Source organism: Gavialis gangeticus, unplaced genomic scaffold (genome assembly GCF_001723915.1).
Source record: "Gavialis gangeticus isolate Ggan-Ray unplaced genomic scaffold, GavGan_comp1, whole genome shotgun sequence".
In the NCBI taxonomy this organism is placed as follows: Eukaryota; Metazoa; Chordata; order Crocodylia; family Gavialidae; genus Gavialis; species Gavialis gangeticus.
The window spans coordinates 68,972,616-68,990,690 of record NW_017729022.1 but is presented as its reverse complement, the minus strand read 5'-3'; the positions used below and the strand labels follow the sequence as shown (position 1 = coordinate 68,990,690).

The following is an 18,075-nucleotide window of genomic DNA, read 5'->3' as shown; positions in this document are numbered from 1 at the left end:
CTTTTCTGCTTATAGGTGGCTACTTCATTGTTAAAGGTGTAGAGAAAGTCATTCTCATTCAAGAGCAGTTGTCCAAAAACAGGATCATTGTGGAAGCTGATAGAAAAGGGACAGTTGGAGCCTCTGTTACCAGGTATGGGGAATTACTGCAGCCACATGCGTGTCTTGGATATATTACTATTTAGGGTTGTTTTCTTTTACTTCAGTTTTAATGAAAAAAGAATACTGAAAACATATCCAGGACCAGTGTTAGTTTTATGCTTAGTACTGAAGCTTGCTGTGACAAGCTCACGCTTGGCACTACTGGCCCAGTGTCACGGGTGTGTCCTGTGCCCCTGGGCCATGTTACACCTGGCCCACTCACCTGCCGTGACTTGATGTTCCAAGATAACCCTGTACTCGCCTGTAGGTGATCCAGTGGTTCTCTGCAGGCTGGATCTGACTGTAGTGGTGCATCTTCTGTGAGGTTCTTCCTCCGCTACACCTCGCCCCTTTCTGTTCAAGTGCTATTGCTGTTCGTTGGGCTGTAGTTGTTTTCCACGTGGGCCATCCCATGGTGTTATGCTGTGGCTTGGATCCTTAGGGGTCCATCCTTTTATTCACATTAATGTTGAAACATAAAAGAATGGCAGCTAAACAGATAAACTCAAAACAGCTCAGCCTGATGGCCAAGCAAGGCACTGGTACTTTGCTGCCCCAAGCTTTTCCCCCTTGGGGTGTGAGTTACTTCAGGTTTTATACCCCCTCTCCTCTTCTTATTGGACCCTTGAGAATGCCCTCTCTGGGTGGACCCTTCCTGGGTTGGCGCCAGACCAGGTCTAGCTTTGCCTTGGGGTGGCCACTGTTGCACCCTTATGAGGCCTGTGCTCCCTCCTAGCCACCTGCTGGCAAATCCCAGGTCCGTGGGCATCACTGGTGGGGCTGTGAAGTTTGTGCACTGCTTTGGGGAGCTCTTCCCCAGTTACCCGCTGTGGGCAGCCCCTGGGTACCTGTTGCTGGCTCCACTGGGATACGGTCCTGTGGCAGGCATCCTTGGATGGGTGCTCAGCACTTGCTGTGCTGCGGGTAAGGCCTTGCTCAGTGCCACCTGCCAAGGGGCCTGCTGGCAGCATCTCTGTGGTGTGTCCAGTGGGTCCCATACTCACTGCTGCCTCATGAGTCTCCACTGGGAGAGATGCAGCTGGTTCCTCAGCTGCCATGTAGGGTACAGTCAGTTGTCTAGCCCTGGCTGCACCTCCTTGGCTTCACCCACAGAGGGAAGAGCATCCAGTCTTCTGGTAGGGTTGAGAACAGCTGGACCTGTTTCTGGTCTCTTGGCTGCCAGTTGCCCTTGCCCCTGTCTCCCATGCACTTTGGTCTGTTGTCATGGGGCTCTGTGTCAACTGGGAGCACACTTCCAACTGGCATGGTGCCGGCTCACTCACATACGCTCTGGTTGTTTGTGTTGCCACGGGCAGGTGAATTGGGTGGGGGGCTGTCACACTTGCTTAGACAGAGCTTCTATCAAATCAGTGGAGCTGCTTGAAGACCTGAGGGTTTGTCTTGGAGTTAATGTAGCAAGTTCAAATTTGTATTTGATACAAAATCTATAGCAAATTTTTCAATGATGCTTTTTGGTACAATGCAGAAAATAAATGATATGCTACATAGGTAGTCTTTGCCCAGCTTTGTTCCTATTAAGCTAGTAACAAAGTATTGCCTCACTGGAAGCAGGGGTTGGTTCTCTGTCTAAGTCCCAAATTAACATCCTATGAAAGCTGTTGTAGGAAACCTTGTATTGATAGATATCAGAGTTTTGATCTGCAGTCTTTTGTAATACTAGGAATGTGTTGAATAACTTTTGGTACATATAGATACAGACTTTCCACAGCTGCATCCTATGCAGAAGGCTCTTTGAGGAGTTAGGAGTAAACTTTGTATAGTTCAGTACTTCTGAAGGTTGGTGAGGTGGCTATTGCACAGCCCAAGTCATATGTTTAGTCACTGATTGTGAACAGCCTGGACTGTGATAGCACTAGTCTCATCTTGATGTCTCACCAGTGGCTTAACCTTAGTGTTTTTGAGAGGTCTTGACTATGTCTACACTCCATCGTAGCCTGGAGATTCCCAAGCAAGCTTTAAAACTAGCTGACTCAAGTACTTTTAACGATCCAGCCATGGCATTGTCCAGCTCAGCATATGCTAATTTACTCTGTCAAGAAGGGTACACTATACTGCAGTCTGTAGGATCTGTATGTTAAGGAAGGGTAGGTGGCTCCATCTTCTCTGCAGGGACTTTTGAATTAGTGACACTTGTTTCCCGTCACTTGACTACCAATTTGAGACAAGTTCCATTTACTTTAACCAAAAAATGGCCATTGGAAAATAGCACTGTTCAGTCATGCTAACCTAGAGTGGTTTTAATTGTTCATCTAGAGGTGGAACTACCTGTCTTTTATATAAGTTCTTTGATCTACAGGCTCTGCAAGGGCTGATTTGCTTCAGAGGGACAGAAGGAGCGGACATAGAAATTTCTAAGTGGAGTAGTATTATTGAGAAGAAACTTGAATCCCATTCAAGGGAAAAATAACCTTTATAGGGTGGAGGGAACACAACGTTCTTTGCTAAGTTAGCTTGCTCTGGGCTCAAAAAATCTAGATTTTTTCTGTACTACTCAATTTGTTGAATACTGAATGTAGTCTGTTATGCCTTTTATTCTTAACTAATGATTTCTATTTTTAGATCATCTTTGTGTTCACTTTTAACCAAACTCAGTGCATCACAAGGTGCTTATTGCTATGATATATAAGAGCCAATGCTATCACATTTGTTTTATTTAACAGATGTTTTTCACATGTGTCTCTTAGTAGGCTACTGTTGCACAAATAATCCAGATGAGACCAAAAGGCCAACAACAGCACAGGCCTATGCCCAAAAGTTCTTGGTAAGGATTTCCTAGAGTGATGTCTTTTTTTGGAGTGACTGTAGTTGGGATAGAGTTAGGCAAGCCTCTGAATGCAAGACATTCTTCTTCAGGTCAACCTGAAGAACATCTTGTATTCAGAGGCTTGCCTGACTCTATCCCAACTACACAGTTGATCCAATTAACAAAACCACCCAAACAAAAAAAACTCTCACCCTAAGAAAATAACATCTTAAAAAGTCCTTGCCTCTTGCCTAATTCCTGGACCTTCCTGGGTATGATATCACTCTAACACTTCTACAAGTACTTGGCTATTATCTAGAGCTTTTGGATAATGTCTGTTTATGAAGCACTTGTAGATGTTTTAAAATGCTCATTTGTTGCCATCCTGCTAAATATAAATATTAACATGCCTTATCAGAAGTAATGTCCTTTTGTTACCTGGACTAGAAATAATAGTTGCTGATAGTTTTTCTGAGACATTGGAATGCATTCCTCTGACTGGCTAAGCGTGATGCTTTATAATGAAGACATCAAAAGAATTGCCATAAAAGATACTGTTTATATGTAAAATAATAATTTTTCAACTTCAGTTCTACTCACGAGAAGAAGAGCAGAACAAATATGGCTGTGAAACAAGGAAAATTTTATCTGAGGCATAACACCCTATCAGAAGATATTCCCATTGCTATCATATTTAAGGTACTGTAACTTTGGTTTAAAGAGTTCTTTATCTCTTTTGGTTTTGTTGGGTCGGGGGGAGAGGCTGTGTTGTTTTTTGTTTTTAAAGCAGCAAAATCTATAGCAGTATGAAAGATTTCATAATTTCTTTGAAGGAATTCTAGTTGCTTTTCATCCTGCCGTATCTGGGATCATAGCATATTATGAGAGATGAGTGGAATGCAGAGCTATAGGGGAAAATATTCAAATGTTCAATTCTTCCTGAATTGCTCAAAGTTGCTCTTGCTATTTCAAAGCCATAATAGTTATTTCTATTTTTAAGTAAGTTTACATAAACAATCCTTAGTTCATGGATTATTAGTGGTATTTTGAAAGATCTTTAAGGTGTTGATTCTGTAGCATTTCACTAGTTTGGTTTTCTTTCCGTGTGTGTGTGAGATTCAGTTGTGGTGGAAGTAACAATATTGTCCTTAAATTTTTTGAATTGAGAAATTTTTGTTTTTTTTCTAAGACCAATACGTTAGCTTCATATATCTGTATCCATGCAAATTTTTGTAATCCTACATAACTTGTGTGGTCAAATATTAAATAACTTCTTGTTTTTATATTGGTTCACAAGAGGCTGATATGGCTAGGAAAAACCCATTTCCCTAGGTTGAAAAGATTTTTTTTTTTTTTTTTCCTTCCTCCAGAGCATGGATTAAAATGGGGCTGCAAAGAGAGGGAAAGTGAGAGGCAAACCTCTGCAGGGGTTGCTAGTTCTTTTAAGAAAGGAGCAGAGAGATAAGTTAGAACTACTGTATTTTTCATTGGAAGGAAGGGCAAGTCATAGTGGGAAGAAGTTTCTATTTATTTAATTTATTTCTTTGTTCTGCCTGACCCTTCTGGTTTATTTTGATTTTTCAGATTAAAATGTTTCTTAGATTAGAAGTTTTTTACCAATGTCTGGAATTTATCAAATTACTCCAATCATTTACTTTCATAACTTTGAAGTCCCCCACCAGCAATAGTGAATTGTAAAGTCTGCTTTCATCTTTCTGTGAAATTCTTACTGTATCCAGTGTAAATGTAAACAATGCAGTGGAGATAAAACTGGCTTTGGTAAATTGAAATAATTGCCAGAAGAGGGCAGCACTTGCTCATAACATCAGAACAAAACAGACAGCAATATTGAGCTGTCTCCTGGGTTGCTGGCAACTATTACAGAAGTTTGGTAACCTATAAAATAATTTATTTTGGCAGTATAGCAGTTTTATGAATTAGTTTTCTTTTGTGAAGTGTGTTGTTTCTACAAAGGGAAAATAACTGAATAATACTTGGATTAAGTCTTGAGAAACAAATGTAAAGTATCTATTATCTCTGATTTATGCAGATCTCAAGTAGCTTGAGGATATTGTTTCTGTTTTTAGTGACGAGTGTTAATTAGAGGGGATTAAGGAAAGATTGTGGGTAGAAGTACACTGTAAAAGTGTCAGAAGTCATGGTCTTAACATTCTTTTTATTCTAGAAAATTGGATAAAAGTTAATTTGCTTATGTAGTGCTTGGTCTGACTGCCCAAGTACTAAGTAGTTAGATTTTACCACTATTTATAGACCTGGATTCTTATGACTTCTTGTTACCTATTCATACATCCAGGTATCTCTTATATAGCAGTGTTTCTCAAACTTTTTTGTACCCAGGTCTATTTGTAAACACTGGCCAGTCCAGACCCAGTGTCCCTCACTCTCAGCCTGCTGCCCCCCACCCCCAGTCCTGCAAGTGTGTGTGTGCAGGAGTGGGGCATGGTGAGCCCCAAGCAGCCTCTTGCAGGCTTTTACAGCCTCCAAAGGCAAAGCCATGGTTTTCCACCTTTTTCTTCTTTAAAGGAGAGTCCATTTTTAAGATTTGTTCATGACCCTTTCATATATTCTTGTGACCCACTTTTGGGTCGCAACCCACGGGTTGAGAGAGATTGCTATATATAATATTCAACTACACTATGATGCTACTGCAAGAAAGCTTTCTCAAGCACAATGATGACAACTTGGTTATATTCTGATGAGCATTCATCAAATTTAATAAGTGCTTTCCCTCCCTGTATGTGTTCCCTTGGTGATTATTTAAACCGGGAGGATATAGTAATTGATCATTTCTATTTCCTACAGTTTAGTCAGCAAGGTATTTTATAAACTGGCATAGAAATTTGTAGTTACGCGCATTAATAGAGCATTTTCTGTGAATTACCTACTAATCCTGAAAGATTTGTCATCTAGTGGCACTTAGTTTTCCTTATCTTTCTGCTGTCCTTTCAGTGATGTGGCATATTGAGGTACCATCTGTTGCATCTCTTGACTATCCAAGGGGAAGTAAAAGATCCCATGGCAGTCTTCATTAAGAAGGAATCTTGGTGCAGATACCAACTCTTCCCTTGCCCTGCCCCTTTCCTCTCCTGTCCACACAACTCTGGTTAAGAGCAGTTTTTTCTGTCTTAAACTGTGGGCACAAACTTGCTGAGCGCATGACCCCAATCTTTTCTAGTCATAGTACAAGTATTTAGCTCACTACTTTTGTAGAAGTTATTTAAGATGTGGGCATGAAAGACTATATATGTAGAACTGTATTTTGGTTTACACAAGTCTTTTAAAAACATAGAAGATAAGACAGAAAATAAAGGATATTGTTCATTTGAGGTGGGGGACATGTTTTCAGTCAATGCTGACTGCTGCTTGATCACAAGGATGTCAGATGGGTTAGTTATGTGAGCTAGCAATTCTCTGGCAACATGGGAACTTTCCTATTAGTTAAATTCATCTATCAAATATATAAAATGTTTTTTTTCTCTTGAAGGTGAGGAGCACCAATAGTTTTTCAGCCAGCAAAGACTTCCTTATTTTCAAGGTGCTAAGTTGATCTATTTGTTATGATCTTATAAACCCTTGGAGGGATAAGAGGTAATGTGTTATAGTTTTCAGAAAAATATGCTGTACTTTCCTGTTTATAAGAACCTTTCCAGCCTGGATATCACTTCTGTTATTTGTGGTCCGGATCAGGTCCTCCAGGGGGTTGTCATCTGAAAGAGATTACTTGCCAGTCTCTCTCCAGTTTTTCACCACAAGCAACTGTGCCAGGTTCACAAATCACAGTTTATTGACGTGGGAAAGAGTAACCCCCTTCCTATCCAGGCTGCTGCAGGGCTGGTGAGAGAAGCTGACACATACCATCAGGGAGGGGTAAAGGGTAATGAAAACAGCATTGGAAGAGGCAGTGAACAAGTTTGATGCATCTCTAATTGGTGGCCAAGGCAGTAGCAGTCTGGACTTCTGGTTACAGATATCTGGGATGCTGAAAGACCTCTAGGTGGCAACAAAGGAGCTTCCCTTTTGAGAGCACGAAGCTCCTCAACGACTGGATGGACGAGGTGCTTTGAAGAGTCAATCCTGTTCTTGAATCTTGGAGAACAGAGATCTATACTTCTGTGCTGTACTGCAAGCCCTTCTAACACCAACACTTGTAAGGACAAAATAGCCATAGTCCCATGGTCACCAACTGAAATACTTGTCCAGAAGGTGTCTGTGTTGTTGTACTCAGAGGCAGCCATCTTCTTCCTCTGTCATTCCCAAAGACAGCATATTTGACAGGGATGTTATGAGCCTCATTGGGACCATCCTAGGATTGTATCAGGAGACTAAACCCCAGCTGTGTCTGTCTTCTCTTTGCTCATCTGGGCCTCCTGGTGAACTGGCTTGTTCTTTCCATAGGTTTGGTCAGCTATTACAGCCAGTGGACAGATGCCAGACATCTGTCACCCATGGTAGCACCATCCAGTTAGGTGGGGTTTTTTTTTGTTGTTTTTGTTTTTTTGACCATTGCTTCCTCTTCAGTTATGTTTCTTACAGTACTCTGTTACAAAAAATAATGTAATGGCTTTCAGGAGATACCACAATAATGCAGAGGAAGGGTCTTCTAGTGCTCTTGTACTGAGGAAGAAAGAGATCCTCACCCTGTCCTAGACTTTAAGAGAATGACAAATAGGTCGGTAAGGACAGTAATGCTTGCCCCCATTATTCCGTCAGCTTGGTCTCAAGACTGATATGTGTTGTGTTTTTTTTGGCTCATAGGATACATACTTTCCTTTTGCTAAGTACCCAACCCATAGAACATATCTGGATTTATGGAGGGACTAAAACATTACCAGGATAGAGTACTTTTCTTTTGAATCTCCATAGCACTGAGAGTCCGTGAAATGTCTTGCTACAATGAAAACACGCGTTTGGAAAAAGAATGCCCTACCAGTGGGTAGACATTGGCTTATCAGAGGCAGATTGTACCCAGGAAACTGAGCCTGGACTTTTTTCTTATCTCTTTGTTCAGCTGGTGATGTATGAAACATTGTTACCTACCCCTCATAAATAGAGTTCATATGAGCCTGGGTTACTTCCATGGAAAAACAATTTGCCAGAGTTTAGATAATACGATTTCAGACCTTATTGAATATGGGAAGATGGCAACAGGCTATTATGGTACAGACTTGTCTTGCATTTTTCAGCCACTTGTGATGCTATTTGTTGGTCTTCTAGAGGCTATATAACTCTTTCTCAGGTTAGCCTACTGCCCTGGAAATCACTGCTGAAAACACTTTGTCCTTATAGCGCTTGACTGGTGACTGCACCCTACTAATGTTCAGAAAGTGCTGTAGTACCATTTGTGATACTATACAGACTATTAGTTGTAGATGCTGCAGGAATGAGAAATAGGATCGATCCTATTTAAACCATTCTAGCCAACTGCAAATAGTGACAGACAGTAAAACCATAGTGCTCTGTAGAACTTAGTGAGTAGGCACCTTTTGGCAAAGAAGTAATCAAGCTATGTGGTATAACTACAACTGCTCTGCCACCAAGGGCAAATCTCTGTTTTACATGGTGCAGAGCAGACTGCATTCTCTACAGGAGATTCAGTGCCTTTTATGTGACTTTCCACTGGCTCCACTATTCTTGAGGGTGACTTTCAAAGCCAAATGACAAATGAGTACTTGTGGTGAATGTTATCCTTCTATACAACTATTAAGCCCCTAAAATGATCCAACCATCTGTCTCACTCAAGGTGATGGTTATCAAAAGGCAGTTTTGTCCCGAAGTGAGTATGTGTCAGGTACTCATGGCTGAAGCCCTATATGCCTCATTTTATAAAGATAAGATGGCACTGAGACCCTGGGCAAAACGTTATTCCTAGGACAGCTCCAGCATTTCCCTTAAACCAGTCAGCTAACTTTTGTATTCTTCCCAAACCCGTTTGACATAAGGGAAAGCAGATCCACACTCTTGAGCTGTGTAATATGACACTGCCAGGATTCAATCTTAGACTGTATCCATATCTACTTGTAGCCACAACTACCCATTCTAAGGACCAAGCTTTTTCATCTCAGACTTGGAATGCATAATGCCTTCTCTTGTGTAACCTGTTGGCTAGTGTACATCTCCCTCTGACTTTTTTAAGATTCAGATCACCAAAACTTAAGCAATATCATCTGCAATGTACCAGTACTGGAAATCTGCAAGGTGCTTATTCACATGTGTCCAGTATGAGGCACTGGACTTAGTTGCTGGATCTGATGCCAAGTCCAGGAGAGTAGTGTTTCAATCTGACTATTGCAGTTGCTGCTCTTCATTCCCACTATCCTCGGAGGATGCTGCTAGCCAGTCACCTACAGTGGGCTCCACCCTGTGACATGTTCTGGAAGAAAGAGAACACTTAATCATCCTACAGTAACCTTGGTTCTTGTCAGTTTTGTCTGTATGCATCCCACAACCTGTACTCTATCCTTGCTTTCATGCAGATTTCTCAGCAGTACAGGCTGAATTTTTGAATTGTGGGAGAACTGAGGGCATGTTACAGCCAGCCTGCTGGCCTCTGGCATTGCACAGGGAAATGAGGAGGCACAAAGCCCCTGTGCAGGCCCAACAAGTTCATCTTTTCAGATAGGCTCCTGCACCGGTTCACACTGATTGCATCATCTTGAGAAACCACAGTTACTGTAGTGTATGCAAGCAACAGTATATTCTACGGGAGGCAAAAAACCCCAAACATTTTCTCTTCTGTTCTCTGAGCAGCTGTAGATGTGAGGTGAGTGATAGGAGTTGGAATAACAGAAGATCTTTTGCTGCACCTGCATTGCTGAGGACTTTTGCAGGTGACCAAGGGGAACTTCAGGAACACTTCCACACTGCTGCAGTATATCATGAGAGAGCACTGTAATGCAGTGCACTGTGCCCACTCTGCACATGCTACTGTCCAAACTGGACCGAGTATGGAAGGTTTACTGTGGTGCTCTCAGAAGAGCTTACCAGCATTTATCTAGTGCTATGCTAACAAGTTATTGCTTCTGGTTTGAGAAAGTGTGTAAAAGGATGCCGTGTGGCCCTCCTTAATGCCATCCTAGGAAAGTGCCCTAAAAGTCAAGATTCTAAAGTTTAAATAACAATGAACTCTCTTTTAAAAGGAGACTTGCTAACCATTGTATGTGGCAAGGCCTGTGAATAGCACAGTGGGACCTACAAAGAAAGAAATGAACAGCATTTATGTTTTTTTCACTAAGAAATGGTTGTAACTTTGCAATAATATGAAGCTTGTAGCATATAATCTTAAACAAACAAACACCAAAAAACCACCAAACTGGTGACTTTAAATGTGTTATGGACCTGCAAGACTTGGGAATTTATACAGTCCCAATTCCATAAAGCTTATTTCTGAACCGCAGATGTCTCAGACTTGTTCTACCTGGGATGTCAACTTCTCTGACATCTTTTAATCTAGTCACCTGCCAGTCTCAGTTCCAGTTTGTAACCCAGCTGCCTTCTAGGGGACTGCCATGGCAACTCTTAGACATCCTCATTAAGATGTGGGCTGAGAGAAAAAGAGCTGGGTTTGTGTCCTCCTATGCACACATACCTCTTTAGGCAGCACAGCCCCAGCAGACTACATATTACAGTTTGAACTCTGGACGTTCTTATAGTTCACTTGTTTGCTTCAGCCCAGCCTCCCTGTCCTCCCTTGCCTTGTTCTCACAAACATGCTTTCCCTTCCTCCCTCTCTCCTTCTTTGCAACAGCTAAACGTTCCATTTTTGACATTAATGAAAACGCATCTAAACCATATATGGATCTCTTCCCTGAACAACTTGCTTCTATTTTGTAATACTTCTCCCTTCCTCTGTTCTTAATTCCAAACTTATCCAACACCATCCCTCCATATCTGTACAGTACCCAGTACTGCCCTGAGGGTTGCTGTAACAAGTAATAATGTTCTGGGGTGGCAGATCCCAGCTGTCTTGAATGTTAAAGGTGTCAGTCCTGCAGGGCATTGCGCACGAGCGATGCAGCGTCAGGACACTTGATGAAAAGAGAGCATTAAGGTAAACTTGAATAATCAAGCTGGTGAACATATCGGATGAACAAAGACCTGTTTTATTTGTCTGTCATGCTTAGCATTGCATACATGCTGATTTTAGATGAGCAGTTAATTCCATTATATTGTAACATACTTTTCATAGTATGAAGAAACAACTCATGACAACGTGATGCCAATCAATTTACTGATATTAATAAAATGATTCTGAAGCAATTCATTTAAATGTGAATACAGTTAGCAGGAAATTCATTGTTTGTTTTGTTTGTTTGTTAAATCATTTTGTCCACCCTGCCTTAGAAGTATTTAGACAATTTTAATCACATTTTAAATCTCAATTAAGCAACCAACAACAATTGAAATTTCAAAATTAATATATATTCAGCAAGAACCTGTTGTCAAATCCTTGTGCAGAAACCATTTATCCACAATGTATAAAACTCTGACTAATCATTAAATATGAAGAACAGGTAGAAAAGAGATTGGAAAGAAGACCTTAATTTGAAATGAAGGGAAGATTGGGTAGAAACCCCTAATGCAATGCACTCCCCCTCTCAGTTATTTACCCTGCCTCTCTCAATCTTGCTTTGTAAGTTAATTCCCTTGACCCACAGTTTTCAAACTGTGGCAGATGTTGTCAACTTAATTTGGCTGGTAGAAGCTGGCAGCACACGATGGTGGGTCTTCTGCATGCGTCGTGTTTTACAACAGTATCTTTCCTGTTTTGTTGTCTGGTGGTAAAGTAGATCAGGTGGTTGGAGGTTAGTTGCTACAGAAAGCATCTTAAATCACCACATACTGAGCCATAACATAACTCCTCCTTCTGGGTTGGTTTTTAAAAGGAATGCATTAATTTAGGCTTTATCAGTTCTTGGGATACTGTTCTAGGATGGACAGAAGTACCTAGTATAACAGATTATTTCCACTCACTTAACCCATTTTATGCATGCTAATTCTGTTGCATTGTACATTTTCAGTAATAAAACTAACCTATAAGGGCTAAACATAATTGAATTTTCCTCTTGTCTCAAGTATTCTTTATATTCCAGATCTGCTTGTCTAGATGCACGGTGATAATGTAATTGGCACTGTGCTTTAACAGGGCCTCTCATTGTCAAAATTCTCTGAGAGGATTGCTATAACAGGGTTTAAATTGAGCTAGTTCCATCTTTTAAGCTAGTTTCATCGCAAGCTACACATGTAGTATAGAGCCTTATATGCTTTTGTAGATTCTTTCCTTTTCTCTTACTTCTAATACATAAAGAGCACTAATGATTTTCCTGATGAGATGTTTCATGTTCCTTTAGTGTAGATTTATTGGGAATGCTACAAATCTTGAATACATTGAATTACAATTATTACCTTTTTTTGAGGCCAGATTCTGGTATTTACTCTGAAAAAGGACCTTGAGGTCATGGAGCCTAGTTACTGCCTGTGACAACTTGTTACATGGATTTGAATTAGAGTGTCAATCATGAGGTTAATTGTATCAGAACCTTGCCCCCAGATCTGGATTGGTGAGATCATTTAACTTTGGACTAAGCCAGTCTGCGTTGAAACCGAAATATTCTTAGATTATGGTGCATCCCATAATGTATTCTTTATCTGTGGCTGTAACCACTTTCATTGGGAGTGGACTCTAGTCAGATTCCAATCCACTACGTAAAACCAAAAGTTAAGGCCACCAACCATTCTTTTTAAGGACTGGCCAGAATTCTTTGAAAAGTGTAGAGATGGGGTTAACATCTTTCAAAAGGTTTGTTGTCCCCTTTGTCAGAAGGGATGGCACTAGTTAGATGTGAAGTAGGATAACACCCCAGTGAAGACAGTAGGAAGGCCAAGGTATTCATGCATTTTTTCAGGAATATGTGACTGGCACACTGCCCGTTTTTAATAAGAGCCAGTGAACTACAGTTTACCTAGGCCATTATTTACAATGGTCTTTGTTGTGTTCAGCTTAAAGAAGAATATGAATGCAAACATAACTTACCCACAACTTCTGAGAAGCATATTATTACTCCGCCAAAAGAGGTTTAGGGAGATTATTCCCTGTTTCTTGATATGGCAGAAATCCAGACAAATGTGTGAAGAGAAAAGCTTTAGCACCATCTGGAATCCACAAAGGCCTGCACTGCTGGCTGCCACCTTGAAACACTTATTTATAGAGAGATTTTTCTAAACCTGTTAAGCGCTTTCTTAGTTTATTAAGCTTTTTCCACAGTATAAAGTATAACAAGGTGTCTAAGGATCAGTGAAATAATAGAATGGCTTTCAAGTGGGATTTTGTAGTGAAGTCATCTCCTAAATGCACATAGCTGCAAAGAAAGCAAATTGTAAAAGTTACTCAAATAGCATACGCTGTAACACAAACAATTAAGATTGCAGAACTGCTTAGGGTAAGAACCCGTGTATGATCTCATAGGTAACGTCACCTTCCTTTATTTACTGTAGCTCTTGAATGAAGTTTCTCTGTTAAATTTGTAAGGTTACTGTTGGTCAGTGTTTAAGTTTCATAATATTTCTTAACAAAAATAAACTCCTGCAAATGAGGAGCAGAGAGCACACAAGCAAAAGGCACTCCAGAGTGTTTGTTCTCCTGCTGCTTATCAGGATTTCCATTTCAGGTTCTTCCATAGCTTGAGTATGTGCTGCCAATACCAGATGGCACAATTTCTGAGAGAAGAACGAGCTTTTGCTTAGAAGTAATACTGACAAACAATACGAAATTAGCATAAGCAAATGTCAGTGAGTTAACATAAAGCCAGTGCTATTTCTGTCTTTTTTTCTTCCTTTCCTAGGCCATGGGTGTTGAAAGTGACCAAGAGATTGTACAGATGATTGGTACAGAGGAACACGTGATGGCTGCATTTGCTCCTAGTTTGGAAGAATGCCAAAAAGCTCAGATTTTTACACAGATGCAGGTGTGTCTTTTCATCTGGCCATCAGCCATGAAATCTAAATGTTGAATATTTGCCATTTGCATGAGGGTTGTTCACAAAGCAGTTTCACGTATTTCTTAGCTTTTGCTTTTTTTGACAGGTACTGCCCAAAATCAGAATCTCTGCTCTAATTATCTAAGAAGAAATGAAGCCAATGCATGCTTTTTTGTACGTGGATGCCAAATAGTCTGTCTTCAGTGTCTGCAGGGAGTGTAGCAAAGGCCATAATATTATATTACTTTAAGCAAGTCGTATCATATATTCAAGTAACCTTGTACTTGTGGCTTTGACCACTTTCACTGGGAGTGGATTCTACTCAGATTCCAATCCACTGTCTAAAACAAATGGTAATGGCTACTGTCCATCCCCTTAAGGACTAGCCGGAACTCTTTTCAGACTATGAACACTTCTTTTTTTTTAATTATCTGAAACACCAGCTGCTCTGCTGGTGGCTAGTTTATCATATACATTATCTTATGTATATTATGTTAGAGTAAGATTTTGAAGATTAGTATTATTCCTGCTCTTCCATTATAAATATAGTGAAAACTGTCTCCAGGAAATCTTGGGTTTGATAAACTGGGCCCTTTTTTTTTTTCCTCGCTTTTTCTTGCTTTCATCAATTGGAACAAGTCAGGATTTGAACTTTGAAGCCCTTTTAGGAATTAAAATAATAAAATTGAGGAGCAACTGAGAAGCAACTGAAGACATGAAGCATAAAGAAAGTAGAAAAACCTGTAAAGTAAATGTTCTGTGCAAGAAGTGCCAAATGAAATGAAGACACGTTGCACAGAGATGATGGTATTTAGGGAAGAAAGATGCATGGACAGTTTAGTGCACTTTGTTCACATTTGACAGACATGGATTCAGTTTCCAACTCTGCTACAGACTTCGTGACATTGAGCAAGTCGCTGTAATGTCTTTGGGCATTTTATACACACAACTTTTTGTTCCACAGCGTGCTGGAGAGCCGCTCCTTCGGAGAAGACTCGATTTAATTGAGTCTGCTCTACGTGCAAGCTGATGTGAACTGTGCTGCACCATGTTCAGTTGTGTAAGTGGTGAAATGTGTGTTAGTGTGCAGAAAATGGTGGCGGTGCACTTTTGAACTTAAACACCTTCTATGTGTTTTAGTTCCAAAGTGTGCTACCACCACTTTCTCAGCTCTGCACATTTTGCCACGTATTCAACTGCAAATGACACAGTGCTGGGTGCTTTTCAGAGTGCCCAGCATTGCAGCACTTACATATGTAAAAATGGCCTTTGAGCCCACGTTCCTTGTCACAGAAGGGATGTGAGCATAGGTTTGACTTAAGGGAGGGTTCTATCATATGATGTGATAATGGGAGCTATAGGTACCCAGATGTGACAAGGAAAGTAAATTAAATTATGTAATTTTAGGTCCAAGTGATTAATTTTTTATACGTGATGAAATTGACAATCAGTAAAGAGACAGAATTGAAGATAAGAAGTTAATTGGAGTTAGTGGCTCTGTTTGAGATGTAGCCTTTTTGCTAATTTTCCCTTGATCCTTCTTTCTCCCTGTACTGAGGTAATTATAGTCCTTCACCATTTCCTACTCGCTTCTAAATGTTACCCATGTGTGATATTGAAATGTGCAATGTTATTTATTGTCTGTTATGTGCATGGGCTGATCACCTGAGAAGCATCCTGTGATATTTATGAAGAAAATAAATTATTTATAGATATGTGTGTTTTTTTTCACTTAACTTTGTAAGAGCACTATTCACAGCTAACAGACTATAATAATGTGAAAACATGTACAACATTGTTTGCCAGTGTTAAATCTTGTGTCGATCTCCCTTGACAGGCCTTAAAGTACATAGGAAACAAGGTACGAAGGCAAAGGATGTGGGGAGGCCCAAAGAAAACAAAGATGGAAGAAGCTCGTGAGCTGCTAGCATCAACTATCCTGACTCATGTTCCCGTATGTAGCATCTTCTTAACTTGAGTAGACCATGGGGGGATTTTGGGGTTGGGAAGCAAGTGATCCATTAGAGACTTAAAAGCAATGCAGTCCAAAAAAGGGAATGAAGAAGCTGGCATAGGACTCTAGTGAGTCCTTTGCATTTCAGTAAACCATTAAACAGCATAACAGAGTGCCTAATGGAGATAAGGTGGTTCCAGGACCCATTGAGTTGAGAGATTCCATTTAGTGCCTGGGTCAGCAACTCGTGAGTGGTGGGTTTCCACTTCTGACTCGGCCACAGCCATGAGCTACCAATTCCTTCTGCAACACCCAAGGTGTCTGCTGCTGTCTCCACCACATGCTGGCACATCCATGGCATGTGGCACAGGTAATGGATTCCCATCTTCAGCAGCAATGGTGAGGGGCAGATTTGGTGGTGAGGATTAATAGTGCTTGTCATAGGCACCAAGAGAGCATCATTGGAGGGAGTACTGTGGAGTGGACTGCCAGAGGCAACAGACATACTGGAGCAAGCTGCATACTGCTGAACGTTTGTTTTTTAAGGGGGGCTTTCTTTGGGTTTGGTTTTTTGTTTTGTTTTTTTTACCTTGTGCTGCTACAGGCCAGATCCAATCACTTCATGGGCCAGATCCAGCCTATAGGCTGTAGGTTGGGGAGCCCTGATCAAGTGACGTTTCCTCTTCAGATTTACAGACATTGCAGGGGAGAGATAGCAATATGCTTTTTTTCTGACCTGAACTGCAATGCACCCTGCTTTGTATGACACTAATCTCTGGATCCATTTAAACATTATCGGTCTGGTTTTTTTGCTGTCCGTTATTCCAAACCAACAGTGAAAAGTGGTGAAGGGTAATTATGGCTGGACCCTGGAAGCAGTGGTCACCAAGAATACAATTTCCAACCTCTTTGAAAGTACATGTATTTATATTAGAGAAGTCCACACAGACCTTACTAAGGATTAGGACTGTGCTGTGTTAGCAGCTGTGTAAAGAGAGGGTTGTCTCAATCCCTTCCTTAAAGAGGTTGCTACATAAGATGATCAGTAACATATAAAAGGTGAAGGGCTAAGAAGAGAGTATCTGGTATGTTTATTTTAAATGCATTGTTATATATTTTTAATTAATTAAATTAGATCAACATCAACTTTCTCCAGCTGCCCATCAGCCCTACCATTTTGTTAGCTGATAATGAGTGATTCTCGTGGCAAAAGTGGGTTTTAAAAGAGTAGTTACATGTTTTAAGAAAATCTCCTCTGTAATGTCTTGGAATATCCACTCTGTGGTACAGGCCAGTTACTTCTGTTTTAATCTTTTTTTCATATAAGACATAAAGAAAGCCCCTCTTTTTCTGAGGAGGTAAGGGGGAAAACAAATGCATTTTCTTGAGGTTTTATATGAAAGAAAAAGATTAAATATAGAAAAATAAGACTCAAAATGAACCCCAAATAAGTCATTAGAGGGCTAGCTAAACTACTAGAAAATGCTGCTGTTTGATTTGTTGCCCTGGCTTTAACTGGAGATCATATAGTCTCAACCTGCAGTGCTAGACAGCAGTCTGGGTGCTACATTCATGAACAGAAACAGAGCTGGATTTTGTAGAGTCACTTTCCTTGTGAGCATAACGTACTCATTTTCATGTAAAAGTGGGTGAATAGAGCCTCTGTAAGCAGTCAGTCTTATTGAGGAAAGACTTTTTTTTTTCCATTGTTTTCAGCACTAAATGATCACAATCTTAGCAGAAGCCAAAGATCTCTTTATCCTATCAACAGTCTTCCTTGTGAGTGGTTTTTAAAGTACAGGAGACATTTGAGTTGCCCATGTGCTAGATCTCCTTCGTGGAAAAGTGTTATCAGTCTGGCATTATTTATGAAATACTAAAGTTTTCTCTTTAGAAAGCCCTATTTAATTTTAAAGGGCCAAAAGTTCATTGCTTAAATGTGTTTTGAAGAAATAATAGTCAGGGATGGTCCTGCATTTGAGCTTGGGATTGGACTAGCTGACCTCCTGAGGTCCCTTCATATCCTCATTTTCTATGATTCTAAGCCCTCTTCCATAAAGTTAAAAAGAAAAGATTGTCTCAGAGTTGCTGTTGCTTTCCAGTCTGAGAAAATGTAGACTATATGGAGGGAAAAAGACAAACACTCCCACAGCAAGCATGTCGTGACTTCATAGGGATCCTCCAAGCACGCTTTGCACCCAACCCTAAACATAATGGCTAGA

At 40.5% G+C, this 18,075-nt stretch overlaps 1 protein-coding gene across 1 annotated transcript in view; it reads left to right on the top strand.

Annotated features, from left to right (window-relative positions):
• POLR3B (RNA polymerase III subunit B) overlaps positions 1-18,075 on the top strand; it is a 180,542-nt gene that overhangs the window by 48,006 nt on the left and 114,461 nt on the right. Inside the window, exons 8-11 of the mRNA XM_019515336.1 lie at positions 16-133; positions 3,496-3,604; positions 13,765-13,887; positions 15,737-15,853. Of these exons, the coding sequence (XP_019370881.1) occupies positions 16-133; positions 3,496-3,604; positions 13,765-13,887; positions 15,737-15,853 (467 nt within the window). The remainder of the gene's footprint in view (positions 1-15; positions 134-3,495; positions 3,605-13,764; positions 13,888-15,736; positions 15,854-18,075) is intronic.